The following is a 26,660-nucleotide window of genomic DNA, read 5'->3' as shown; positions in this document are numbered from 1 at the left end:
TTCTTCCACACACCTTTGTTCGTTTTCAGGGAAGTCGTAATCACCGCGAAAGACACCCGTCTTAATCGTACAGTTTTGGCAGAGGGGTGCACCCGGGCGACATGCCCCTGTCAGGGCAGGGCACCTTTGCCTCCGCACCCCGTCCCTTACCGCAGGTTAGCGCTGCCCCCAGGGCAGCTGCAGGCAGTGGCGCTGCACTGCTCCTCCTCTGGGGGGCGTGTCTCCGGACTCATCAGTGTCGATAGATGTGTGTGTACACACATCAGTAGTTGCTGTTAATTGCTGGGATCTATTTCATTGTATCCACATACTGTAATTTGTGTTCCCATTCAGAAGTTCCATTGTGAATAATGTTTTCGTTTCTCCTGAGTAAATATCCGGGAGTGAAGTACTAGGTCAGAGGGTGGGCAGCTGGCGAGGTTTACAAGGGCTCCGCAGACCGCAGACCGGGTCCTGGCGGCCGCGCCTCTCCGCCTTGCCAGTCTTCGCGGGTTCAGCCGCTCCAGCGATTGTGCGTTAGTCTCCCGCTGAGTCTTTAATCTGCACTTTGGAAGGACTAGTGATGGTGGGCACGTGTCCGTGTGCCACTTGGCTGCAGGCGTGTCTGGGCTTCATAAGCTTGTGTTTTATGGCTGTTACTTTTGTGTCTTGTCTAAAAAAACCTTTGCCCCACGCCCCCCCCCTTGGTGTTCAAGATATTCCCTTATGGTTTGTAGTTTGTTTGTGTTTGACATTTATTTTCAGAGAAAGGGTGAGGGGGGGAGAGAGGGAGAGAAATGTCAGTGTGTGATTGCCTCTCACACGCCCCCTACTGGACACTGGCCCGCAACCCAGGCACTCGCCCTGACCAGGAATCGAACTGGTGACCCTTTGGTTCGCAGGCCAGTGCTCAGTCCACTGAGCCACACTAACCGGGGCTATAGTTTTTTTTTTGTTTTTAAGATTTTATTTACTTAGTGTTAGAGAGAGGGGAAGGAAGGGGAAAATAAGAGGGGAAGAAATGTCGATGTGTGAGAGATGTATTGATCTGTTCCCTCTCACACAGCCCCAACTGGGGACCTGACCCACCACCCAAGCGTGTGCCCTGACTGGGAATCGAACCAGCAACCCTTTGGTTCACAGGCTGGTGTTCAGTTCACTAAGGCACTCCAGCTGGGGCATGTTTTATAGTTTTAAGTCTTTATTTTTGGGTCTGTGATCCATGCTGAATTAATTGATGTGTGTGGTATAAGATAGGAGTTGAGGTTTATTTCTTTATGTAAGAATGTTAGTCATTCTCCACCATTTGTTCATGAGACTTTCCTTCCCCTATTGAATTGCTTTGGCATCTTTGCCAAACATCAATTGGCCCGGTAAGTGCGGGGCTGTTTCTGGACCTGTTTGCTCTGTGGCTTGTTTACTCATCCGCAGGCCCGACCACACTGCAGCCTTTGGATACCCCTCCGGGCGCTCATGTCCCTTTTCCAGCTTGTTTGTAACTGACTGACCAAGTTCGTTTCTCCCACACAGACTCCGAATCAGCCGGGCAGTGTTTGCAGAAAGCCTGCAGGCATTCTGGTGAGGGTTGTATTGAAGTTACTTCTGCATAAATGATGTTGTCGCTCTGACTCTTCCACCCCGGAGCCTGGTGGGGCTGTTGGGTCTCTGTGGCTCCCAGCAGCTTTTACAGTTCGTAGGGTAGAGGTCTCGACTGTCTTTTAAGTTTATTCCTCAGTATTTTATAGTCTTTGATGCCATTATAAATGGCACTGCTCATTGTTTTAGGTTTTGTTTTTAAGTGTCTGATGAGATTATCTAGAAATACAGCTAGCTGATTTTTGTGGATTTTCTGGTACCTTGTACCAGACACTTTGATGAATACACTCAATATTTTACTAGTTTTTGCCGACTTTCTTGCTGAACAGTCATGTTGCCCATATATAGGGACAGCTTTGTGTCTTTCTTTGCAGAGTACATGCCTTTTCTTTCTTTTTCTTGCTTTACTGTGGCATGTTACTTCCCATACAGCGTTGTGTTCAAGTTCTTTGTTTCTGATCTTAGGGATAAATGTTGAGAGTTTCACCATTAAATAGCATGTTAGCTGTAGCTTTGTGGAGATGTTCTTTTTCTAGTGGGCTGAGTGTTTGGCTTTTTAAATCATGAATGCATCTGTATTCATGTATTCTGTATTGAATATTGTTAAAGACTTTTCTTGTCTTTGTGATCATACAGTTTTTCTCCTTTATTTGGAAATCTTGTGGATTGTACTGATTTATTTTTTAATGCTAAACCGTCCTTTCATTCCTAGAATAAACTCCCTTCCGTGTGCCTTGATTCAGTTCCTGGGTGTTGGGTGGAGGTTGTTGCTGCCTGTGTTTATGGTGGGTGTTGGTCAACAATCTTCTTTCCTTTTCATGCCTGTTGGGTTTTGATGCCAGGTTGTGCTGGGTTCGAGAGATGGCTGAGAGAGTGTTTCTCCCTTCTCTGCCTCCCGGAAGGGTTTCTGTGAGATTGGTACTGTTTTTTCATCAATGTTCAGCAAAACAGTTTTGCCCTGGAGTTTTCTTTGTGAAGACATTTGTGATAATAAAGTTTTATTTCTTCGATTAGTTATGCGGCTGCTCGGATTCCTGTGTCAGCTCTCGGTAACTTTTTCAGAGGGTCTACTCATTTCTTTGGGATGGTGTTTACTGGCCCAAGCTGCGGACAGCCCTTCTCCTCCAGTGCCTGCGGAGTCTGCAGTGACGCGCCCTCTTCCGCTCCTGGTAGCTGAGCCACTGCGGTTTTTTTCTCTCTCTCTTGTTCACTTCTGTGGAGGGCTTATTTTATTAATATATATAAAGAGGAAGCTTTTGGCTTAAATTTACCTGTTTTCTATTTCACTGATCTGTTCCTTTTCATTATTGAGGTTTTCTAGATTTCTAATTTAATTCTTGAGTCAGAGATCGTTCTCTGAATGATTTCAGATCTTTTAGATGTATTTAGACATATTTATGACCAAGATGGAATCTGTCTTGGCGAATATTCCAAGTGCATTTGGATGTGTATTCCATGGTTGTTTGGGATTATGTTCTGTAAGCATCGGTCAGTCCAGGTGGTGGGTGCTGTCAATTCAGATCTTATATACATTACTGATATTTTCGTCTAGCTCTGTCAGTTACTGAAAATGAGGTGTTAAACTTTGCGTGGTAATTGTGCACCCATCTTTTCTCCTGTTTTTGCTTCACTGATTTTATTAGACTCAGTGCACGTTTATAATTTTTATGACTGACATCAGCGCTTTGAAGTGTCCATGTGTTCTTTGTCTCTGGTCGTGCGTCTTGTCTTGAAGTCTGCCTTTCCCGTGTCAGTGTCATTGCTCTGACATACGTGCTGTTTTCACGGGGTGTCTCTTTGCCGTCCTTCACTGCCCTCCCCCCTCGAGTTTGTATGTAAAGTGCTGATCTGGGAGACGGCAAGTAACTGTACTTGCTTCTTCCACAAGTCTAACCAGGCTCCTGCTTTTACATTGGAATGATGCCTTTTAAAAAGTGTGTGATTCAGCGATTTTTAGTATATTCTCAAGTTTGTACTACCATCACCGCTAGCCAATGCCAGAGCATTTCCGTCCCCCACAAACACACTCAAACACACACTCCTCCTCTGGCGACAGCTAATTTACTCTCTCTCTCTGGGGTTACACCTGGACATTTCACATACGTGGAATCATGTAATGTGTGGCCTTTTGTGTCTGGCTTCTGACACTTAGCATGATGATCTCAAGGTTCGTCAGTTGTAGCGTGTGTGGATCTACTGCCTTTTGTGAACCACGCAGTGGTCGATGGACGCTACCTGTCACTGGCACCACTCAGGGTGTGGGGGTGGTGCCCTGGGTCAGTGAGATAATGCACCGATTTCGTGGACAGAGCCTCCGTATTGCTAGGGTCGACGCCTGTCTGATTCCGCCTACGTTTGCTCATTCTCCTGTACCTTCTAGTACATGTGTTACATATTTTGCCCAGATTCAAGAATTCTTGTCCGTGGGAAGATTAGTCTGCTCGGGCTGCCTTGCTGTTAGCAGATGCGAGCAGTCCTTCCCTTTCACCTGTGGTTTGTCCTGGTGGTGGCAGCTGGGTGGGGCGCCTTGGTCCCCAGTTGGGTTGGCGTAATTCCCGACTGGCCCTCTCAGCGGCTGAAATTCTCATTTTCCTTGTTCTTCTGGCCCACCTCCTGTTGTAGGCCTCCATGAGGAAGTGGACTATTCTGAGAAGTTGAAGTTCAGTGATGATGAAGAGGAGGAAGACACTGTGAAGGATGGCAGGCCGCAGTGGTAAGGCTCCCCCCGCGCTTATTACAGCATGCTCCAGGGCACTGGGGGGCTTGCCTGCGCTGCCATGTGCTGGTCCCTGTGCTGAATGCGCACTGGTCACTGGTTCAGTTTGCAGGTGAGGGGAATGGGGCCATTCAGGGGCGGAGCCAGGACTGGCATCCAGGCAGGGGACCTAGTGATTGCAGCGGCTGCTCCAGCGTTCTTCCCAAGTGTCGGGGGTGGACCGAGTGTTCTGCAGACCGAGGGTGGTGGCCTGCCCCTGCAGGCTTCTGCGGCCAGCCAGTTTGGGAAACCACCTGGGTTCACTTAACTCCTTTCTTCCAGGGTCGCCCCAGCCTGAGACATGTGTGCAAAGGCGTGCTGGGAATCTTTGGTGGGGGGAGCTGTGAGCAGGGCATGCCAGGTTTCCTACACTTTCTAGATCACTTTAATCTTTTCTCTCTCTTTTTGGATTATTTCTTTGCACTGATTTTCTTACAAAGCTCTTTGGGAAATACTTCATTGTACTCCAGCCTCTCTTGTTTTTAACCGAAACATCAGTGGTGTTGGCTGGTACTTTAAAGGTAGTATCTTGGTAGATTTAATTTGCTTTTTTTTTTTTAGTTCTAGCCAATATGAACGTTTTCTTTCATGTGAGACCTCCTGATTTCTTTGTACGTTACCTATTAGACTTATGGTTTTCTCCAAGATGTGATTGTTTTGTATTGCTTAGATATTAATGCTTCACTGTTTCCCTTTGTTCATTTTATCGTCAGTGATTGAATGTGTAGTTGAGTCTGCAAGTCCCTCTGTGTTGTTTCATCTCTCACTTCAAAGCTCCTGAAGTGAGCGCCGCTTGTCTGGAGGGAGCTGGTGGCGATCTGCTGCCACCCTTTCTCTGGTAGCACGCCATTAACTAGCTGAGGCTTCTGTCATTTATTGTCACACTGTGTGATTTTTCAGCCAAAGCTGTGGATGCACGTGGGGAGTAGCTGTGGGTCAGTTCTTGGAACACTAGGCTTGGAAGGAAACGTGACCAGGAATTGAAGGCAAAGGCGAAGACGTGAAATCTTACAAATTTGTTGGATCTGTAGGACGTTCTGTTGCTTTTCTCTTTCTGTTGGTGTTAATGGAGTGAGGCATGGGTTTTGGACCTAGCTTTACCACTAGCTGTGACCAAGAACACCTCAAATTGTAGGCACCTTCTCCCTAAACCTACTTTAACACCTGCTGTTTTTTTTTTATTTATTCTTTTTTAGAGAGGGGAAGGGAGGGAGAAAGAGAACGAGAGAAACGTGAATGTGTGGTTGCTTCTTGCTGGGGACCTGGCCTGCTACCCAAGCATGTGTCCTGATTGGGAATAGAACCCTTTGGTTCACAGGCCTGCGCTCAATCTGCTGAGTCACCCCAACCAGGACTAAAACCTGCTCTTTTTTTGATATTTTCTGAACTGGTCGAGGATGCCCAACTCCCACTTTGAGACTCCTATGTTGAGCTCCAGGTCCCCATGGCCATCTTCATGTCCCTGACCACAGTAATTCCCGAAACTGCCCTTGACCACACCCCTTTCCCTCGTCGTGACCGGAGCCTTGGGGCGGGCAGCATCCTTTCTCTTCCGGACCGTGTGGAGTCAGCAGCTTCGACCTTAGCCTCTCGCCCTCACACTGCGCCTCGTTGTCCCCTAAAGACAGGTCTGTTCTGGTGGATCAGAAGCCCAAGTTCCTCGGAGCGGCTGTGATCTCCCAGCCTGCCTCCCCTGCATCATGTGCATGTGTGAGCACACACACGTGCAGACACACAGATCTGTCAGGCCTGGCCCCGCTTTTCTGAACTCCTGTCGTGTTACTGGGCTCTCGTTTCGCACACAAGAGGTGCTTGGTGTGTGCATGTACATTCTGCCCCAGAGCCTGCATTTGCACCGCCGCTCGTGACGGTGAGCCCCGCACGGCACCCCCGTACCTTCCAGCCCCAGAGCCGCCCTCCGGAATGCCCCCCAGTCCCTGCTGTGTGCTTTGCCCTTCTCTCGTTAGGGGGGCTCAGCCCTCTGGGCTGTGCAGAGGAGCGTTGTCGAACCCTCCCTCTTTAGGCAGAGCACAGGGAAGGAGCTCTTGTGGTGAAGGAGAAGGACCTTCATCTGTCAGCTCCTCCCCGGCAGAGCAGCTGCCCAGCCTCTCTGAGACTCAGTTTTCAACTCTTTAAAATGGGGGGGAGTAAAGTCTTTTTTTCTTCCATTAGGTGAAGCAGTGAGTGTGAAACTTACTACCTGGAGCTTTGTGTGGAAGAGTGATTTGGTAAATGGTGGTGCTCAGTTTTGGTGTTCTGGGCAGGTCCTGCCACCCGTGAGGGGATGTGGAGTTGGGTGTGTTCTGATGAAGGAAATTGGTGTACTGACATGCGACCACGTTGGTCTGACCAGAACACTGACTCGCGTGCCATTTATCCTAGGAACAGCTGGGACCCCAGGGGCCAGCGGCCATTGTCCATGAGTTCTGCGGACAGTGCCGATGCCAAGCGTACCCAAGAGGAAGGAAAGGACTGGAGTGAAACAGTGGGCATGGCCCGGGCCATCCGGAAGGCGCCGGAACCTCAGCCGCCTTCCAGGAAGCCTCACAGCTGGACGCCAGGCCCTGACTACCAGGTACCAGGGCGCCGGAAGGGTTCTGTCACTATGACCAGCAGGGGCACACACAGTCTTCCCCCGGTTGTGTGACTGGTACTCCAGGAGAAAGACTGCACCAGGGCACCCAGTTGGCTGGCCACTGAGTTCAGTGGCTGAATTTCTCAAAAGTCCTAGGTGAACAGGCCTTGTTTTAAATTTAAAAAATTTATCTGGAAATTTTGTAGCAGGCACGGACATATAGGAAAGCTGGAAGTACAATACGAAGAATACTCTTTCCTAGCTATTTAAAGAGACATCGCGTGACCAGGCACTGTCCCCATGGAACACTTGGGTGAGTGATAGCCCAAGACGACAGTCCTCCTAATAACCACAGTCTCAGCCAAGACATTAGCAGGGACGTGTCACTGCTGTCACCTTTTAACAGTTGTCCTGTTAATGGACAGCCTTTACACAGGGACCCAGTTCAGAATCACACCCCAGCTCAGGTGTCCTGTCTCTGTCGTACCCATCAGTTCGGAACAGCTTTCCTGCCTCTCATGACTGTGACACCTTTGGAGATCACAGCCCAGTTACTTGTGGAGGCACCTTGAAGTGGGTGTGTCCGCTCCTTCCTTGCCATCAGCATCAAGATTGCCTTTTTTGGCTCGGATCTCTCAGTTGACATGACTCTTCTCATTGCGTCCTGATAGGTGACCATGATTCGTCTCTGTCCTGCTCTGACAGTTGTTGCTTGAATAAGGCGATACCTGCCAAGTTTCACAATGTGGACTTAATTCTCTTCCACATTTGTAACAGATAAGAATTTTGTGGGCATACACTTTGAGACTTGGAATATCCTGTTTCTCATGCCACTTTGAGTTTATTTATATCAAATAAACTCAAGTAAGTTATAGTCCATGTTTATTGTGGTTTTGCAGGTGAACTGTCTTTGATTTGGCTGTGGAGAGCCTCTCCACGTGGCGACCCTGCGCTGTTAGGTGTCGCCATCCTCTTCCGTGCAGGTCCTTACTTTCTGGTAGGACAGGTTTTCTCAAGCTGCTCCCTTCCTGCCCTGCCTTGGCCCCAGAAGCAGTCCTCGTGATGCAGAAACGCATGTGTGGGAACTAGGGTTGTTCACTGCTGTTGGGGTGTCCCCGCACCCTCTCGGGGGACGGTCAGGAAGCTTGTGTGTGTGCATATGTCATACTTCTAGAAAACTAGAAGTCACAGTGACCGCTCCAGTCCCACAGATTCACTCCAGTTGTCTCCCATCTGTCCCTGACATCTGCACCCGTTTGGTCAGTCTCCCGTAGGCGACCAGTCTGCCATTCCTTCCGCCACTCTCCCTTGCGCAGATGCCCTCCTCACCCACTCAGATGCTGGTGCCGCACGTGGACGCCCTGGTGTCTCTGCTGGGCTGTCTCCCCCCAGGAATTCTGTCTTCACCCAGCCGCTGGGGCCATGTCGCCACATGGATGTCTTCCCCTCTTGCCTGGGCTCTTACCACCTGCTCCCGGCCCCTGAGACTCTGTCGCAGGTGCTGGCCTTGTTTTGCCAGAAGTCTCATGACTTTGGGACTGAATTGTTCAGGAGGGGCAGGGCCGGGGATGGCAAAGGCAATACTTTAAATACACTTGGCAAAAGTTAACAATTTTCAATGTACTTTGCTACTTAAAGGGCTTCTGTTCCATATCTCCTTATAAAATGGAAGTGCTCTGTACTCTCAGTCTTTTTTATTGAGTACATATTATGTGCCAGGCACTGTGCTAGCTACAAGGGATAGCCACATTGCTTCTTTGGGAAATTACCCTGAAGTTACTCCCCTTTGCATTCTTACGTTAGGTGCAGTATTCAAGAGATGGTTTTCCTTTGATTTACTCATAGCAACACTGCAAATTAACTGAATAGAGTCGACAAAGACGAAGTCTATAAAATTGTATGCACCCAAAGTTTTGGAAAGATTGTCATAGTTCAGATCTTTTTCAGAACCTTTCATCTATAAAATGATAGCTAATCTTAGGACACTTTAGAAAGCCACACCGTTAGTCTTAACAATGTCCACATTGCCTTTAATTCCGCTACTTGGTCGCTAGGCCTTACTGACGGAGTTGGGCAGGGCACACATTGAGGGTTGTCTGCGAGCGAGTGGGGACCATCGGGGTTTAGGCACATCACAGCCTGCGCTGTGGGGGGCACAGCGCCCGCCCACCACAGAGCGTGGGCAGAAGGTAATGTGCAACAGCACAATGAAAGCTATATTAGGTAATAACTCCTTCATGTTTCCAAAGTAGAAGTTCTTCATCTTTTGATTGTGGCAATTGTCTCTGGACTATGAGAAGTTAATTTGAAGGAGAAAACTTCCTGACTGCAGCCATGGTGTGGCATATTGCTTTGGTAGAGAGAGAAATGATGTGTAAGAAAAGGCATAGATCTTGTTTTTTTCCATGTTCGGTGACTTTCCACAGTCCTATACATCTGTATGTACAGGAAAACAGTCCTGCACGTCTTGCAGTCATAACAGGAAGCTGTGTGTTGCGGTAGTCACATCTCACTGGGGTTCTGTGGCTGTGGCCTTCGGTGCTCCCCTCCCCGCACGGCGGTGAGAGGGCGTCCTGTGTCGAGTTCTTCCGCTGCATCTTCGGCCCCTGGGTGTTGTCCAGTAACTGGCAACCAGGCAGAGACTTGGCTGGGGGAACTATCCGCCGAAGCTTGTCTCAGAGATACCTTTTGTTTTTACACAAAGAATCATCTTGAAACCATGTGTCTATGAATTTCAACTTCTCCTGGCTCTTTATACCCAGAGGTTTGTAGATGTTCACCGGGCAAGGAGTAGAGGGAATGCTTTTCAGATCCTGCTTGTCAGCTGCGGAGGCCTGACCTCGGTGCCCTTTGGAGTGGTGAGCGTCCGTGGGCTGGGAGTGTCCTGTGTCTGCCCAGGGCTGAGTGCCTGGCAGGCATTTCAGGGCCTCTTCAGAATCCCAAAGGCTTCCTCTATTGTCCCCAGTTTGCAAATGATGAGCGAAGGTGCAGAGCGTTGGTACTTGCCAAACCTCATTGCAAATCCAGTCCAGGGCAGAGCAGGGTTCAGGCTGCGGCCTGCCTGGTGCATGATGACAGGGCCCCCCTGGAGGGGCTCCAGGGTCTTGGAAAGAGCGCTGGCCCCACCCTGGGGCCACCTCATCTCCTTTCATCAGAGGCTTTCTTCTCTTGGCAGAAGTCCTCTGTGGGTGGCGTGTTTCGGCAACAGTCCATCGAGGACAAAGAGGACAAGCCACCCCCACGGCAGAAGTTCATCCAGTCCGAGATGTCTGAGGCTGTGGAGCGTGCCCGGAAGCGCCGAGAGGAGGAGGAGCGCCGAGCCCGGGAGGAGAGGTTGGCCGCCTGTGCCGCCAAACTCAAACAGCTGGACCAGAAGTGTAAGCAGGCTCAGAAGGCCAGCGAGGTCCAGAAGCAGGTGGAGAAGGAAGTGCCCCGGTCTCCAGGCACCGAGAAGGTGTCCCCACAGGAGAACGGCCCTGCTGTCCGCAAAGGTGAGCGGGGGGGGGGGGGGGGCTCGTCCCACGAACGGGAACCCTGGGTGGCTTTTGTTCGAATCTCCTCCCTGGCTTCCTAGCACAGGCTGTGGCTTATGGTGAGAGGACCTTGGGCAGCATCAGGCGTTAAGTTTCGGCCTGGGTCTGTGCCTAGAGTCGCATCCTGTCTCAGCTGTTGAAACCAGTCGGCTCCGTGCCTCACCTCTGGAGCCCATGTTCTCAGCGTCGGTGCAGTGGGATAATAGCATCACGTCCCTCCTGCGTGCTGTGGGGCCACACGAGGTGATGGACGTGAAGCTCTTGGCACACTTTCTGCATATAGGAACCACGCGTATGCTTCCCGGTAACACTGCCGATTTTGTCGTCCTCATCTCTGTTGTTGTTACTTGCACTGCTCGACCAAAGACGCACCAAGACGCAGCTGCTGCAGGACTTGAACGAAAGCGTGGGGTCCTCTCCCTGCGTCGGAGAACACGTTTTTCAGCCGGAAGGAGAGGGTCCCACGGCTGCCATGGAGATGCCGTGTGGCACTGTATGATGGAGGGCATCTCCCGAGCGGTTTTGAAGAACAAATCAGCTATGTTCTTTGCGATTTTTAAAAAAATCAACTGAGACCAACTGTTCAAGAGAGAAGGGTCTGATCTTAGTTTTGGTCTCTCAGAGCCTCCCAGGTGGGGTCGTATTGCTGGTCTGGTGGCCGTCCACGTCCCTTTCTCTGAAGTCCAAGTGAAGCCTGTGCAGCTTCCAGTCCGCACTCGGGGGCAGTGAGCGGTCCAGATGGAGACTGCTCCGTGGGGGCGTGGTCAGTAGGTACAAGTCCCCGGGGGCCTGTGGGCCTGGCGATTCAGGAGTTCTTGGCACCCGCCCCGCCCTCCTGCACTGTTTCTCTGAGTGCATCGCTGGGCCTGGGAGGCTCCGCGCCAGGCCCCTCAGCTCTCTGCAGCAGAACGAGGAACGCCAGTGTCAGCCGCCCCTCAGTAAAGCTGGGGCGGGGAGGAAGGGTGCAAAGCTGAGCTGGGACGAGGAAGGGAATTCAGAGAGAATGATGGGCAGTTGTGCTGAGCACTTATGGCCTGTCAGGTTCGGCTTTAAGTACATTAAAGGAGAAAACTTCCTTGGTCTCTCTCACTGACTGTGATTTCCACAAGCCCCGTGGCGTGGGCATCGCTGCTGTCCCCATGGTATAGGAGAGGCCGTGGTGCCCAGGTCCCATGGCCTTTGGACCTGTGGAGCCAAGCTGTTGGGATGATGGGCATGTGGGCTGTCATCGACCTTGTGGCTGCTCGCTGACATACTAGGGTCCTTTTTAAATGAAATCTCTGTCACCTGGACTCAAATCCAGCTCCACCGCTGGTGCCGTGACCTCATACAGTACATCTGACATCTGAACGCTTTGTTTCCAAGTGGTGCTGTGGGAGCTGGTGAGCTCGTGCCTGTGAAGTGTTAGCACAGTGCCAGGGGCAGGGCTGTGAATAGTCCAGCGCGGTGGCAGTGCCAACAAGGAAGAGTGTTTGCCTTGAAATATTTGGTTGGTCACGCTTCTGTGAGCTCACTTCGGTCGTTTCTCTGGTTGGTTGTTCCCTAGGCTCCCCGGAGTTCTCTGCCCAGGAAGCCCCCAGCTCGTTTTCAGAAGAAGCCCCTGCAGCTGTTGCAGCCATCACTCAGAACGGCAGCAGTGAGGAGGGGGCCCAGGAGGCTGGGTCCCCTGCACAGGAGTTCAGCAAGTTCCAGAAGTCGCTTCCTCCCAGGTTCCAGCGCCAACAGCAGCAGCAGCAGCAACAACAGGTAAAGAGAGAAGACATTGAGAAGGCCCGTGTGAACAGACCTGACTACTGAGTGATGTTCCCTCCGTTGAAACAAACATAAGTCCACTCCCCTACCTCCTAGTCACACCAGGAGCTGCACCTCAAAACCTCAGGCCTTGGTACATCAGCTCTGACCGTCGTCTCTCCGAGTGTTTCCTCCAGGTGGTAGTTTACTGACCTCCTTGTCTATTCTCAGTGCGGGCGAGTTTGTGCACGGCACGTGCCTTGGGTGTGGGGTGGGTGAGCTTGGAGAGAGGTTTTCTCGTTCAGAGCAGCACACTGTGGCCCCACGCGGACCTTCCCAGGGAACGAGGGCGGCCTTGGAGCTGCTCAGAGAGCTGTGAGAGAGACGCGCGAGCTTCGGGTGAAGGACGTGGTTTGCAGGGGTTGACCAGATTGCAGCTTCTCTAGTGGTTCGTGGCCTTGGCAGGTCATTGCCAACCAGGAAGCAGGAGTACCTGCCTCTCAGTGTGGCAGGGAGGGCTTTACGGCTCCTATAAACGGATCTAGCAGTATCACCTTGGTTGGTGTTTCATAAACCTTAAAAGGGGTTTACCTCTTGCACTGGACGAGAGCATGCGCGTGATGGCTGTAATCTGATTCAGTCTTTGGAAGCCTGGTCACCTGGTTTATCTGGAACACTTGTTGGCAATTCAGTGTCTTACAGGAGAGCAGTAAAGGAGCAAATGTGTCACCGGGGATCATACGTGGACATTACCTAGTTCAGCAGCTGAGTGTGCAGTAAATTACCATTAATGGTAACCAGAAAAATTTCAGACTGTGTGTGCCCTGCGGGAACAAATCCACACTCTTCCCAGAATCTCTTTCTGTGGCCTTTAAAACCTTCCCCCGGGCCCTCCTTACCTTGAGCTCCCAGAAAGCATTCCAGGAGCCACTGAGTCTTGAGCTCTGAACAGGAAGGTAGACTCATGCATTTACACATGCTAGTGGATGACTCCATGGTGGCTCGGGGCTTGCATAGAATTACTGACCAGGGAGCTCTCTGCAGCAGCTTAAGCCAGACACAGTAGCAAGTGTGGCCCTAGGTAGCCCTGCTGGGGGCAGTGATGGGCAGGTCCTTTCTTTAGAACAGAGGGCAGTCTGAAAGCGCCAGGACAGCCCGAAGGGGTCTGGCATCCTGTCTGGTCAGGTTTCCTGGGGACCTGGGGTCCAGACATGAGGGGTTGCCGTCAGCGGAGGCCTGCAGCCTCTGTGGCTGTGAGGTCTCTATTGTTGGGTGCCAAGTGCTCTGCAGAGATGTCCTAAGGGCCAGTGAAGCTGTCTGGGGGTGTCCAGCCCAGGCCACTGGCAGTCGGAGGCCCACTGGACTCTCCTAGGCTGACTCTGAACCAGAGTCCTGCCTGGCACCCACTTAGGTTGCACATGGGAGGCAGCCCCAGAGGCCCCTGATGCCACAGCAGGCTGTGCAGTGAGCGCCTCCAGGTCCTCAGTGCTGGCTGTTATGCTGATGGTTTATGTTCGTGCACTTGTGCGGTGCATGTTCTCTGCACCAGCTCTGGCGGTCAGGGCAAGGACATTGCCGTGAAGTCGGAGTGCAGTCTCTCACGAAGTAGGAAGGCAGACCATCTCGAGGCAGTAGTGCCCTGTCGTCAGTGCTACAGAGGAGAAATGTCAGTGCTGGGAGCAGAATACGGGCCTGACTTCTCCAGGCCGTCGGGACAGGCTCTCCTGAGGAGGTGCTTTTTAAGATAGAACCTAGGAAGAGTGTGAGTGAGCCAGGTTTGGGGGCGGAGGAAACAGGCGCTTCCCAGACAGAGGCCTGAGGTGGCAGGCAGTCTTGTGAAGGGAGCCGAGGAGGCGGGGGCCAGGGCCCCGCAGACGCTGTAGCCAACGTGGAGGCCTGTGGAGAGCCCGCAGAAGCTCTTTGGAAGCACGGGGTTGACACAGTCAGAGGGGTAGAGGCGTGTGTGTGCGTGTGCGTGCGTGCGTGCGTGCGTGCGGACAGTATCACCCCTGTAGCTTGGAGAGTGGCTCCAAGAGGGCAGTGGAGAGAAGGGAGGGTGGTGACGTGCCCAGGTGGCTATAGGCAAGGAGAGCGCCCGGGAGGTATGCTGGCCAGGTGTCAGTCCCTGGAGCGTGTGCTTCGTATCAGAGGGACCTGTGGGCTCCCACCGTGAGGGTGGCACATCTGTCCCTTGCAGCAGCTGCTTACCCCTTCCCTCTCTTGGTCTCCTGTTCTGGGTGGGCTTTCTGTGCCCCCTGCTGGTGCAGTGTGCGTGCAGGGGCGGTGTCTGCCCGCAGCCCTGTCTCACTGGGCCTGTCTCCCTGCTCAGGAGCAGATGTACAAGATGCAGCACTGGCCGCAGGTGTACCCCCCACCCTCCCACCCGCAGCGCACCTTCTATGCGCACCACCCGCAGATGCTGGGCTTCGATCCCAGGTGGATGATGATGCCTTCCTACATGGACCCGCGGATCGCGCCCACTCGGACCCCAGTGGACTTCTACCCCTCGGCCCTGCCCCCTTCGGGTAAGCACCCTGGACCAGTGGGCCCCCTGGAGAGGCCCAGCCAGGGCCCCGGGAGTTAGGTCCACCGATTCCGCCTGGCAGCTTCCACAGGTCACACGACTAGTCTGTTTTAACTTTGTTTGCAAAATGAGGGTATGACAGTGCCTGTCATAAAGAATTGTTGGGAACATCCTAAGACCATGCATTACAAATTGCTTTCATTAATTTTTATCTCTTCTGTGTTGTTTTGACGCTTTTTGTCATTCTTAGTGTTCTTTTTGCCTTCTCTGTTTTTGTCCTTGATTAGTTTCCCCCAGAGTTTGTCTAATTAATGCCATTTTTTAAAAACAGCTTTGGATTTCTTAATTTCTCTATTTTTTTATTCTTACTTAATTAACTTTTCCTTTTTCTCTTTGTTTTCTTTGAAATTAGTTTGTTCTTTTAATTGGAGACTTAGCTCATTAATTTTTGACTTTTCTGGTACATGTACTTGAGTCTCACCTCAGCTATGAATTCCTGTGAGTTTTATGAGGAAGCACTTTTGTTATTGTACAGGCCTGAATGTTAGTCTGATTTTCATTTTTTTTTTAATTATGATTTTTTTATGGTAAGTTGTAGATTTTCCAAATACGGGGTTTAAAGATTATTCTTACAGTGTGATTTTCTAATGTGGCTGTTTTGTGGTCAGATAATGCTGTCTGTGTCATGAGAGACCAGGGGTCCTCAGACTTTTTCTGTAAGTGCCAGACAGTAATACGATTTGGGGCTCAGAGCAGCTGCTCGGCTCTGCTGGCGTGAGAGCAGACACGGCTATAGACTGTGTTTGCAGCAAGGGAATGAGCACCTTGCTTTCCAGGGAAACTATTTTTAAAACAGACACAGGTCGCATTTCACTCAAGGGCTGAACTTGCCAACAGGGCCTCAGTCAAGATTGCTGGACATTTGTTGAGATTTTCTTTGTAGGCTATGAATTTTTTTTAAACATTCGATGTTCGCTTTAAAAGAGTGTTTTTCTCTAATTAGACATAAATTGAGCTTGCTAATTGTGCTTTGTGAATGTTGGTGTCGTCGCAGTTTTTGTCCCCTGGATCAGTTTCTGATCAGTCTTTGTCCTGATCAGTTTCTCAGAGGCTGTGTTCGGGTGTCCCGTGATGGCTGTGGGTCTGTGAGTCCCGGGAGACCGTCGGTGTGGTCTGTCTGCCGTCTGGAGGCACACCCTCGTCGCCTGCCACTCTCAGAGTTGACCGTCTCTAAAGTCTGCTCTGTCTGATAGTGACATCGTTTCTGGTTTCCGTGGACTGCCGATCGTTTAGCATCCTCTTCCGTGTTTTCATTGCTGGCCTCGCTGAGCCTGTTTCGCGGAGCGTATGTTTGTCTGTCTGCAGTGCGTGGTTCCATCCATCCTGGAAGTACTTCTTGGTGGCCAGAGCCAGTCCTTGAGAATTCCTGGAGTGATTATATTTGGATTTCCTCCTTTCCTATTTTATGTTTTTTGTTTGTCCCCCTTTATGCTTTTCTATTTTTATTTTTAATCAGGTTTTTCTATTCTTTTGTTTGTTTTCCTTTACGTTCTGGTTCTACTATTGTAGTGATTACATTGAATTCTGACATGCGCCAATCAGTGTTTTCCCTCTCGAACTCCAATTACCTCCTCACTGGTCTTGTTTCTTCCTAGAATTTGAGTTCTTCCTGGATTTTATGCCCACCTGATTAGTCACGATGATTTTTGTAGTTTGATCCAGTCTGTGCTCGGCCGATTTGCCTGCGTGTGAACTGGTTTCTTCTCTGTGTTCCCCTCTGCCCTCTGCTTCCTTCATCTGGGTTCAGTTGACCTCTTCGTGGAGTGCACCCCACGAGTCCCTCAGGAAGGGTTGTCAGCAGTCTTCCTCTGCCTGGGGTGGTCTCCACGCCACCCTTGCTTCCAGGCAGTACTGCTGGGTGCAGAGGTCGAGGTCAGCAGTTACCGTCAGCCTAGGAGGAAGGGATGCACTGGCATTTCTTCCGGCTCCCACTGCTGCGGGCAGTGTGCCCTGTCGGGTGACCCACTGTTTTCTCTCTGAGACTGTCTGTCTTCCTGTCTCTGGGCTCTGCAGCTCTGTCTTGATGCTCTGTGTCCGGGTGCCCGAGCTCCTGCTGCACGAATCCAAGGGCAGATTGCACGTCTTCCATCACTTCTGGAAACTTCTCTTCTAATCATCAGTTGACAGATTGCCTTTTCCTCATCCTGTGTCCCTTCTTCAAGAACTTCCCCTTGGAGTATTTTGTACCTTCTCGTTCTGTTTTCCAAGTCTCTTAAATATGAGAGAGGGCATCTCTGGGACTTTCTAGGAAAATGCCTCAGAACTGCTTTCTTTTCATCTGCATCTAATCTGTTTGCTTTTCCTTTACTGTCCAGTGAGCTTTAATCTCAGTGACTGTATTTTGATCATTAGAATTCTTCTTAAATCTGTCATTTTTTTCTTGTGTTAATATTTTTAATTTCTTTTATGCATTTTAATTATTTAAAACATCATTTTCTAGTGTTTAACAGATTATTCTGTTATTTGAAGTTATCGGGGAGGTATGTAATCCTGTTGATGTGCTGTGTCCGGGTGGATCCAGGTTCTTTTTAAGATTTAATTTTCACCCAGAGGGGAAGGGAGGGTGAAAGAAAGGGAGAGAAACATCAATGTGTGGTTGCCTCTCATGCGCCCTCTACTGGGGACCTGGCCTGGCCTGCAGCCTAGGCATGTCCCTTGACTGGGAATCAAACCAGCGACTCTGGTTCTCAGGCTGTTGCCCAGTCCACTGAGCCACACTAGCCAGGGTTTTATTTTGTTGTTTTTTAAATTGGTTTGAGAGAGAGATTTGTCGTTCCACTTATTTATGCATTCATTGGTTAATTCTTGTGTGTTCCCTGACCAGGGATGGAACCTGCAACCTTGGCATATCAGGACAATGCCCTAAGTGACTGGCTACCCAGCCAGGGCACAGGTTCATTCTTAATAGAGCTTTATTCCCTGTGGGGACTCAGCACGGCTCGGGGCGAGCGTGCCCCTCTAGAAGTGTTTCCTATTTTCTTCTGCTTAGAACCACCTTTTATTTTAACTTGGGGTGTTTCTAGACCACTCTGGGGGTATAAAGCTGAACGCCCCCCTTCCCCAAACCTGTGGCTCTGGATTCCTAGAGGGGGTGCTCTTCTTTCCCTACCCTGCCTAGGCCGAGACATAAACGTCATCATTTCCCTGTCCCTGCTCAAAAGAGCGTACGTTTTTCTCATCTGCCTATGATCGAGGACATACCCCTTTGAGGGTCTTTGTCTGAAGCAGCGCCTCAGCTGCAGCTCTCTGCATTGTGCACAAAAGCCCATCCCCTGTGCTGGGTGGAAGAACAAGCCTGTAGGACGCGAAGACCGATGGGGGGGGCTTCTGTTTCCAAGGGGTACACCACTGTACAAGCAAAATGTTGGGTCTCTTCTGTCCAGCATTTCCGCGGCAGAAAGTGTTTGCGACCAGGAAGTATTTCCATGGCAGAAAGGTTTGCCAGGCACTGAGACTCCGCCGTAGTTACCTAAAGGAAGTCTGTGCACAGTGCCCCACAGTTCAGCTGGTGTCACACCCGCACCTGAGAAACGATGTGCCATTGTAGCATTCGGGGGCCGGCCGCTCGGCTCCACCAGTCGCTGCCAGAGTCACGGTCCCGGGTCAGTAGCGTTTGAACAGAGCCCCCGACAGTCTGAGGCCCAAGGAGGCCTTTATCTTCTGTGCCACCCAGAGGCCTCGTTCGATAGAGGCAGACAGAGGACATGGGCACAGTGAGTTTGTGTCTGGTAGGGTGGAGATGCCTGTCTTCATCCTAAACTCCTCCGACCAGTGATGGTTGGTTGTCCTGTGTGTGTCACCCTCTCCGCCTCCTATAGGAAAAGGTGGGGTCAGTCTCAGAACTGGAGACAAAAGGAGCTGAAGCTGGAATCCCCTTGCGAGTCTCCCTGAGCAGCAGGTCCCGAAGCAGGGAGGTGCCCATGCAGTGCGGAGACCTTCTGGTGTCTGCGCTCACAGGGGGGCTCGCTGCTGCCTCTCGGCCCCCTGCCCGCATTGGCGAATGCTCCGCTTTGGTGGTTTCAGTTTCCACTGCCAGTTTTAAGTGCCCTTCATCACAGGGCTGCTTAATCTGAACCTGAGGCTGGACTTCACAGGTCTTTTGAACAGGTCTTTCAACGCCTCGAGCTGCGTGCTGTGGCTTCAGAGGCCCCGTGGTCAGAAAAGGTTAAGATCTCTGACGACCAGCTGGGAAGTGTCGTGTCTGTGTGACAGTCGGGGTCACTGTTGGTTCCCCGGGGCCTTTGGTCGGCCTGGGGGTCGGAGCACGGTTTTCAGACGGGGTGACACAGACCAGTTCTCTGCCTCCTCAGGACTGATGAAGCCCGTGCTGCCCCACGAGTCCCTTAATGGGACCGGCTGTCGCTCTGAGGATCAGAGCCGTGTGCCCCCACTGCAAGAAAGGAAGGTGACTGCCATCGACCCGGCCCCTGTGTGGAGCCCCGAGGGCTACATGGCATTGCAGAGCAAGAGCTACTCGCTTCCCCACCCGAAATCCAGCGACACGTTGGCCATGGACATGCACGTCAGGTGAGACAGATTCAGTCCTGCCGTCCTGCACCTGCAGGACGAGGCCCTGTCCAGGGACGCACTGCCTGGGGGATGAGGGCGCCTGGGGGGGGCACTTATCTAATAAAGGGGCTGAGGCTGAGGAGACTCCTGGGGTCAGAGGCAGAGCTCTGACCAGGGGGAAGAGGCGGGGGCACTGGGCTGGTAGGTAGGACAAGCATGTCGGTCACCTCTCTCCCCTGGGAAGGTAAAGCAAGCTGGCCCTGCTGGTCCAGGCCCAGGCTCCAGCTCGCTTGTGGCACCCGAGGACCCCCGACTGTTCTGTCTCCTGGGTGGCATGCTAAATCCACCAACAGCCACTGTGCTCCTCGCTCTCTGGACTCCAGGGGCCACCGCCCATCCACGGTCCCGCTGCTCTGAGACCTACTTAAAAACAGAGGAACCGGCCCCGGCTGGTGTGGCTCGGTGGGCCGAGCGCAGGCCCCTGAACCGAAGGGTCGTGGTTCGGTTCCCGGTTGTGGGCCAGGTCCCCTGTGAAGGGTGCGCAGGAGGCGGCCACACGTTGCTGTTTCCCTCTCTCTTCCTTCCTTCCTTCTTCATGCTCTAAAAGTAAATAAATAAATTTAAAAGGTAGAGGGACTACTGGTGGTTATCATTTTTTCCTTTTTTAAAACTTTTTTTTTTTCTTTTTAAAACTAAGCTCTGTGTTCAGCGTGGAAAGCAGGAACCAGGCTCCAATCACACTGACAGATTTTTCTGGTTCCTTTCCAGGAGTGAAAGCTCTTTCTCTGCCCCCCCCGGAAGGTCAGGGGGCATGAGTGCCCAGCGTGGCCTCCTGGAGGAGAGAGTGGAGGAGTACCTGAGTGCTTTTGACAAGAAGGCCCCAGCAGACTTCGACAGCTGTGTCTCTTCTCAGAGAATAGGCCAGGAGCTTTTGTTTCCAACCCCAGAAAATGTACACGACGCAGGCGCTCCTGGGGGCCACGCCCCAAACCTTAGGTGCACCCCACTGCAGCCCGACTTTGCCCCGGCTGAGAAAAAGCCAGAGTATAGCAACTGGGAGGTTAGCCACCAGCCCAAGGCCACTGACGCAGCCGACAGTGTGGAGGAGACGCCCCGGGAGGAGCCGCCCTTTACCGTGTCCTCCTGGGAGGAGGAAGGGAGCCCCCACAAACAGCCGTCCCTGGAGCCTGAGTGGATCCCAGAGCCCCGGGGCGCGGGCAGCCAGCACCAGGAGCAGACCAGCAGGACCCGGAGGTCCGGGCCCATCAAGAAGCCCGTGCTAAAAGCCCTCAAGGTGGAAGACAAAGAGAAAGAGGTGGACAAGACTAAGCAGGAGCTGGGGGAGGAGAGTGGCCGCCTGGCCGTCAAGGAGGAGGCGCCGCTCAGTCCCCAGGCTGCAAAGGACGAGGACGAGGAGAACAACCCCACCCTGGCCAACTCCACTCCCTCTGCCCTGGAGGCCCAGGGCTTGGCCCGTGCCCGTCCGGGCTGCCCGGCCAGCAAGTCTGAGGAGGAAGAGAAGCCTGATGGGGCTTGGGAGCCAGGACCCTCCCGGGAGCCCGGCGATGCGCCTCCGACGAAGAGGAATAACTGGATCTTCATTGATGAGGAGCAAGCCTTTGGGGGCCGGGGCCAGGCCCGGAGCCGCGGCCGCGGGTTCCGGGAATTCACTTTCCGTGGCCGGCCTGCTGGCGGTGGCAGCCCCAGCATGTGTGGCGGGGGGGTCCTTGGGGCGCGGGGAATCTACACCAACAGCCAGAGGAGCTGCCGCGGCCGGGGATTGCGAGAGTTCAGTCAGCCCGAGGACTTCCCCAGAGCCAAGCCCCGGCGCCGCATCGCCAGCGAGACCCACAGTGAGGGCTCTGAGTATGAAGAGCTTCCCAAGCGGCGTCGGCAGCGAGGCTCGGAGAATGGCCCTCCTGAAGGCTCGCCCCTGGACAGGGAGGAGGGCGCATTGAAGAAGGGTGACTTCAGAGACTCCTGGCGGTCCAACAAGATGTACTCTGATGATCACAGCGGTCCAGAGGCGAAGAGCAGAGGCCCAAGGGCCTTCGGACGAGCCCTCCCTCCCCGGCTGAGCCACTGCAGCTACGGACGGAGAACTTTTGTGTCCAAGGATTCGACCCACTGGCAGAGCAAGGGTCCCGGCACCTGCTGGCAGGACCATGGCTCCCCCGACCCCTGCGGCTCCCGGCGACCTATGGACAGAGAGTGCATCCCGGAGGCCTGCAGACACTCGGACTCATTCGGTGGCAGGGCCTTCGAGGACAGCCGCATTGAGGACAAGAGGGCCTTCTTCCAAGATGACCATGTTGCTGATTCTGAGAACGCAGAGAACCGGCCCTTCAGGAGGAGGCGCCCTCCGCGCCAGGACAAGCCCCCTCGTTTCAGGCGCCTCCGGCAGGAACGGGAGTCCTTGGGCCTGTGGGGCCCTGAGGAGGAGCCCCCATTGCTGGCGGGTCAGTGGCCAGCCCGGTCGAAGCTCTGTCCTGGGGACAAGAACGGGGCCGTGGGCCGCAGGTCACCTGAGCTCTCCTGCCAGAACTCCTCTGATCACGCCAACGAAGAGTGGGAGACGGCCTCCGAGAGCAGTGACTTCAGTGAGCGGCGCGAGCGGCGTGAGGGCCCCGGGGCTGAGCCCAGCCCCCAGGTAGATGGCAGCCTGCCCGGGGCCAGTCTGGGGGAGAAGAAGGAGCTGGCCAAGAGGAGCTTCTCCAGTCAGAGACCGCTGGTGGACAGGCAGAGCCGGAAGCTGGAGCCGGGAGGGTTTGGGGAGAAATCCGCTAGGCCAGGTGGCAGTGACGCTTCTCCCCGTTACGAGAGCCAGCAGAACGGGATGCCGCTGAAAGCCAAAAGGTAAAGCGAGAGCAGAATCCGGGTCCTTTCTGTGGCCATTGTATTAAGCCAGTTCTTTGAGCGGCACTTCATGCATGCGTGTCCCGCCGTGTGCCAGGTGCCCCCAACCTGCCCCTCCACCCGAGGGTGTCTGCATCACTAGCTTCTGCACCGCTTGTCTGCTTCTCTATGGTGTTTTGTTGTGGCTTGAAAACTGAAACCCGAGGAGCCTGGGGGTAGGGTGAGGCCCGAGCACCCTGCTGGTCAGGTGCTACAGCTCCATTCGGGGCCCTTGCCGCTGTTCTTTGTGGAGCCCTGCAGAGTGCGGCCCACAGCGGGAAGGCCCAGAGCTCCTGAGCCCTGGGAAGGGTAGACAGGAGCAGCTTTCCCGTGAGGAGGGAGAGCTGGGGCCCCCCAGTGCTGCTGGGGGCGGTTGGCTGCAGCCTTCCGCATGGCCTGCACACGCTGCACTGCTGCCAGGAGCTGTGTCCAGGTGGACAGCGGCGCAGGCCAGGCACATGCACGTGCTGCGTGCGGTCTTGCCTTTCCACTCCTTCACTGGGCTCTGGACCCTTCCGAGCTAACGGGGTTCCTCCTTCCTTACAGGTCCCCGGATGAGGCCTTGCCGGGAGGTCTGGGCTGCACCAGTGGGAGCGCCCACTACACCCTGGAGCGTACTGCCCATGCCACCTCTGATATCCCTGAAGCTGCTTGTGAGAAGGCAGAGAAGGAGGCCCAGCTGGCCGTGCAGAGGGTGGACGAGCACGGTGAGGCCATGAAGCAGTTTGACCTGAACTATGGAAGTAAGTGTTGACTCACTTCTTCAAGGGGAGAAGACCCAGGTGGAACAGGGCCTTGCTCTGTGCTGCCCCCTTCCCTCTTGCTCACAGTCTGGGTCTCCGGACAGGCCCTGGGCCACCTTCCAGGGCTGCAGTGGCGAGCAAGACAGATACCACCCTTGCCCTCGTGTGGCTTACAGCCTGCTGGATTCCCATAACTGTACCACCATGCCTCGGTGTGGCTTACAGCCTGCTGGACTCCCATAACTGTACCACTATACCTCGGTTTAAAGAGGGAACCCGAGGCCCAGAGAGATCGAGTGTGATTGGTGTGTCCAGGGTCACGGGGCTGGTTAGGAACAGAGCTAGGACTTGAGGGTCTGTCTCTCCAAAGACTTCTCTGAACCCCGGTGTTGCTCAGGCCTCTTGGGTTTGTCTTAATGGTGTGGGGGGTGGGGGTGAGAAGGGTGGAGCAATCACAGCTGGGTTCCGTGGCCCCTGGGGACGCAGCGCAGCTCCTGAGGTGTCAGGCCAGGCACTGCCCAGCCTTCGGAGCTGAGCCTGCCCTTGGGTATTAGTGGCCTGTAGGATTGGGCTCTTGGCTTCTGGTGAGTGCAACACGGTCCCTTGTAATCTCGTGGTTCAGACTCCATCATTGAGAATTGTGGGTCTAGCCCTGGGGAGGAGCCTGAGGTGAGCTCCATGGTGGGCGAAGGCTTCATCGAAGTCCTGACCAAGAAGCAGCGCCGCCTGCTGGAGGAAGAGAGGAGAAAGAAGGAACAAGCTGTGCAGGTGAGTTACCCGAGGTGAGGGGGAGCCAGGCTGAGGGCAGGCTGATGGCTCAGGGAGACCAGAGCCAAGGAGATGAGAGTTCTGCGTTAAGTCCAAGGGGAAGGTGTTAGCACACTCCCTGCCATCCTGTGCCAGCAGGTGGCCTCGCCTCTGTCCTCAAGGGCACTTGTCCCCTTGACCGCTAGTGGAAGCCTCACCGAGCAAGGTGCAGGCCTTCGTCAGCCCGAGTTCATCCTTCCACTGAGCCCTGGCCTGAGTAGGGTGAGACTCGTCACCTTAGGAGTCACGAGTTGGGGACCCTGTGCCACTTGGCCTCAGTGGGACACTGCCACTTTGTAGTAGACCGCTCTGCCTAGTTTTAGGAATTGTATCTCTACCGTTTGTGGCTAAGGGCGAGAGACACAATTCCTAAAACTAGGCAGAACGGGCCACTACACCACTTCTCCTGTCGTTGGAGTTCTGGTCACAGTCCCTGGGCTGTCGACCCGTTCCAGGCGTGGTGTGGTCGGCGGTGGAGGCCCCACCGGTGGAGGCCCAGCCCCTGCTGCGCACTGGCCCACCCCGCCTCTCTTCTCCTCAGGTGCCCGTCAAAGGTCGGGGTCTTTCCTCCCGAATTCCTCCTCGGTTTGCGAAGAAGCAGAACAGCCTGTGCCTGGAGCAGGGCGACACTCCTGTGCCGGGCAGCAGCCTGGGCACTGAGATCTGGGAGAGTGGCAGCCCCGGTAAGAGTTGGGGTGTGTGGGCTCAGGCACCTAGCCTGCTTGCGGCCGTTCTCTTCTTAGGGAGCACCCTGCTTTTGGAGCCCCAAATGTAGAGGGAGCATGACTGGCTCCCTGGCATTCTCTGCGGAGCCAGAATGTTAGGCACCATCATAGCGCCACTTGCTGCCGCGGCCCCTGAGCAGCTGTGAGCTTGTTCCTGCCTCGCCTTTGGTGGAAGAGCAAGCGCCTGCCAGCACTGAGATCCCTGAAAAGGGACAGCCACACGCCACCCGGTGGAAGGCACCCGGAGCTGGCCTGACTCGCCAGTGCATGCCTGCGAGGGAACTGGAGTCCGGAGGGCCCTTTCCAACTCTGGGGGAAGGTGCTGTCAGTTCTTCCCAGAAACACTCTTAGAAAGATGGACTTGAGGCCAGAGTAAGGTGGATTTTGCTTTTAGAAAATGTGTTTCCCTGAACTTTAAAGTAAATTCTACATTTAATGCTGTTTTTCCAGTAAGTTTTAAGATACAAAGCCATCTTAACTGAGCAGATTCTTCTTGAGTGTCTGCTTTGGCCAGGGCCCCGCAGGGCACAAAGATGTCTAAGACGAACTCCTGGCGCCTCCCAGGGGGCGCGGAGAAATCATGTAGCGCAGCTTAGTTTCAAACACAGCAGCCAAGGGTTTTAGAGTGGAGGGACTTGACCTCAGAGCCACGTGACAGTCACCTGAGACTCTGGGGCCTGGACCTTGATTCTTTCCATTTGATCTCACGGCCCATCTTCATGGACCCGCTGAAGCCCTGGTCCCAACACATCGATGAATGACATTTGAGAACACTCAGCTCTGGCGGAAAGTGCAACGATCACTTAATGCAGTTCTGGCGTCAGGCACTCCGATAGTGTGTCTGTGATGGGTGTCATCGCTGGCTGGGCCGAGCGGACCGACTGGGCACAGGAGCTGGCTGCAGAGGCCTGGGTTACACAGCATCCGTGGACTTGTGTGCATGCACACGGGGCCTCCGGGCGACTCGCGAGCTAACCCCGTCTCAGTCACTGCGCCTCAGACCTCTCCGAGACTTGGGAGCAGCTGCCCGCGTGTAGAGAGAAACAGTGGGCTTCGGCGAAGGAAAGCTTTGCACCGCTCTCCTAGCAGGAGCCCTGGAAAGTCGCTGCTGTGTCTGCCACAGCATCTAACCCTTTGGTTGAAGTCTGAAGAGGTTGGGAAGGTGGATGAGGCTCCCAGACCAGATCCGTGTGTCAGATCTGTTTGCTAGCATGTGGTGTTTGGGCGGGGACTGCGAGGGGACCAGGGTTTGCGTGAGCTCTGCCTGTGCTTCTCTGTGACGCCCCGACTCCGTCTCCCTCCCCCGGCAGCCATCCCTGTGCAGGCCTCGACCAGCGACTCCTGGACTAAAGCCGCCACTGCCTTCAACAGCACCGAGTCTGGCTCCACTGAGGTGGGTGGCCGCTGCGCGTGCCCCCCGCCCACGCACCTGGCTTGTCCCGGGGCTGACTCATGCTGGCGGCCTGCCCAAGCTTCCTCTCAGCCACACAGTTGAGCTGGGACCAGAAGCCATTTCCACAGGTTCTGGCTTGTCTTGGTGTTTGATCCGTGTGAGAGTGAGAAGGAGAAGGGGTTACAAGGCAGACCCCCAGCGTAGGGCGAGTGGTTGAGGGCCTCGCCTTCAGACCTGTGACAGTGCTCGCTCAGTTTGGTGTGGGTCACAGGGAAATCAGTTTGGCAGTCTCTGTCCTGGGCCCCCTGGGGCTCATGGTTGTGAACTTGGGCAGCTTTGCTGCCTTTGGCCGTGTGCCTTCAGTTGCCAGGTCAGGACTCCCCCCCCCCCCCCCCCGCCCACTCTCCCGGGACAAGGCTGCGCAGGGCAGGCATGCTGGGCGAGCTGTGTCTCGGGCCAGACTCAGCTCTGCGCCTTGGGTGGCAGTGGGTCGTGATCCGGGGCGAGAGCTCTAACCCATTTTGTGCTTGCACAACAGGGTTTTAAGAGCAGCCAGGGAGATAGTGGCGTGGATTTGAGCGCCGAGTCTCGAGAGTCATCTGCGACCTCCTCACAGCGCAGTTCCCCATATGGCACTCTGAAACCGGAGGACATGAGCGGGTCCGGCCTGGAGCCCAAGGCTGACAGCCACAAGGAGCAGGCACAGAAGCAGCCTGAGCCAAAGGTGACCTGGGAGTCTCATTCACGGGGACCAGGGCCTGGGCACAGGGCTCGTTATTTTCCGTCTTCTGCCCCGATTCCCAAGGGGCTTAGGAGCTACAGATCAGGGTCGTCT

At 53.9% G+C, this 26,660-nt stretch overlaps 1 protein-coding gene across 8 annotated transcripts in view; it reads left to right on the top strand.

Annotated features, from left to right (window-relative positions):
* Positions 1-26,660, top strand: part of PRRC2B (proline rich coiled-coil 2B) — an 82,120-nt gene that overhangs the window by 40,971 nt on the left and 14,489 nt on the right. For all 8 annotated transcript variants that reach the window (XR_005084351.2, XM_053667848.1, XM_053667847.1 and 5 more), the window contains 12 exons: positions 4,198-4,288; positions 6,713-6,905; positions 10,081-10,396; positions 11,985-12,184; positions 14,499-14,694; positions 19,064-19,280; positions 20,031-22,118; positions 22,704-22,900; positions 23,523-23,668; positions 24,249-24,390; positions 25,743-25,825; positions 26,364-26,549. Coding sequence is in view for 7 of the 8 variants with exons in the window: in XM_053667848.1 (XP_053523823.1) it covers positions 4,198-4,288; positions 6,713-6,905; positions 10,081-10,396; positions 11,985-12,184; positions 14,499-14,694; positions 19,064-19,280; positions 20,031-22,118; positions 22,704-22,900; positions 23,523-23,668; positions 24,249-24,390; positions 25,743-25,825; positions 26,364-26,549 (4,055 nt within the window). In the remaining variant the exon portion in view is untranslated. The remainder of the gene's footprint in view (positions 1-4,197; positions 4,289-6,712; positions 6,906-10,080; positions 10,397-11,984; positions 12,185-14,498; positions 14,695-19,063; positions 19,281-20,030; positions 22,119-22,703; positions 22,901-23,522; positions 23,669-24,248; positions 24,391-25,742; positions 25,826-26,363; positions 26,550-26,660) is intronic.

This window comes from Artibeus jamaicensis, unplaced genomic scaffold (assembly GCF_021234435.1).
Source record: "Artibeus jamaicensis isolate MK-2021 breed Jamaican fruit bat unplaced genomic scaffold, CSHL_Jam_final contig_471, whole genome shotgun sequence".
NCBI lineage: Eukaryota > Metazoa > Chordata > Mammalia > Chiroptera > Phyllostomidae > Artibeus > Artibeus jamaicensis.
This window is presented reverse-complemented; position numbering and strand designations above follow the sequence as displayed.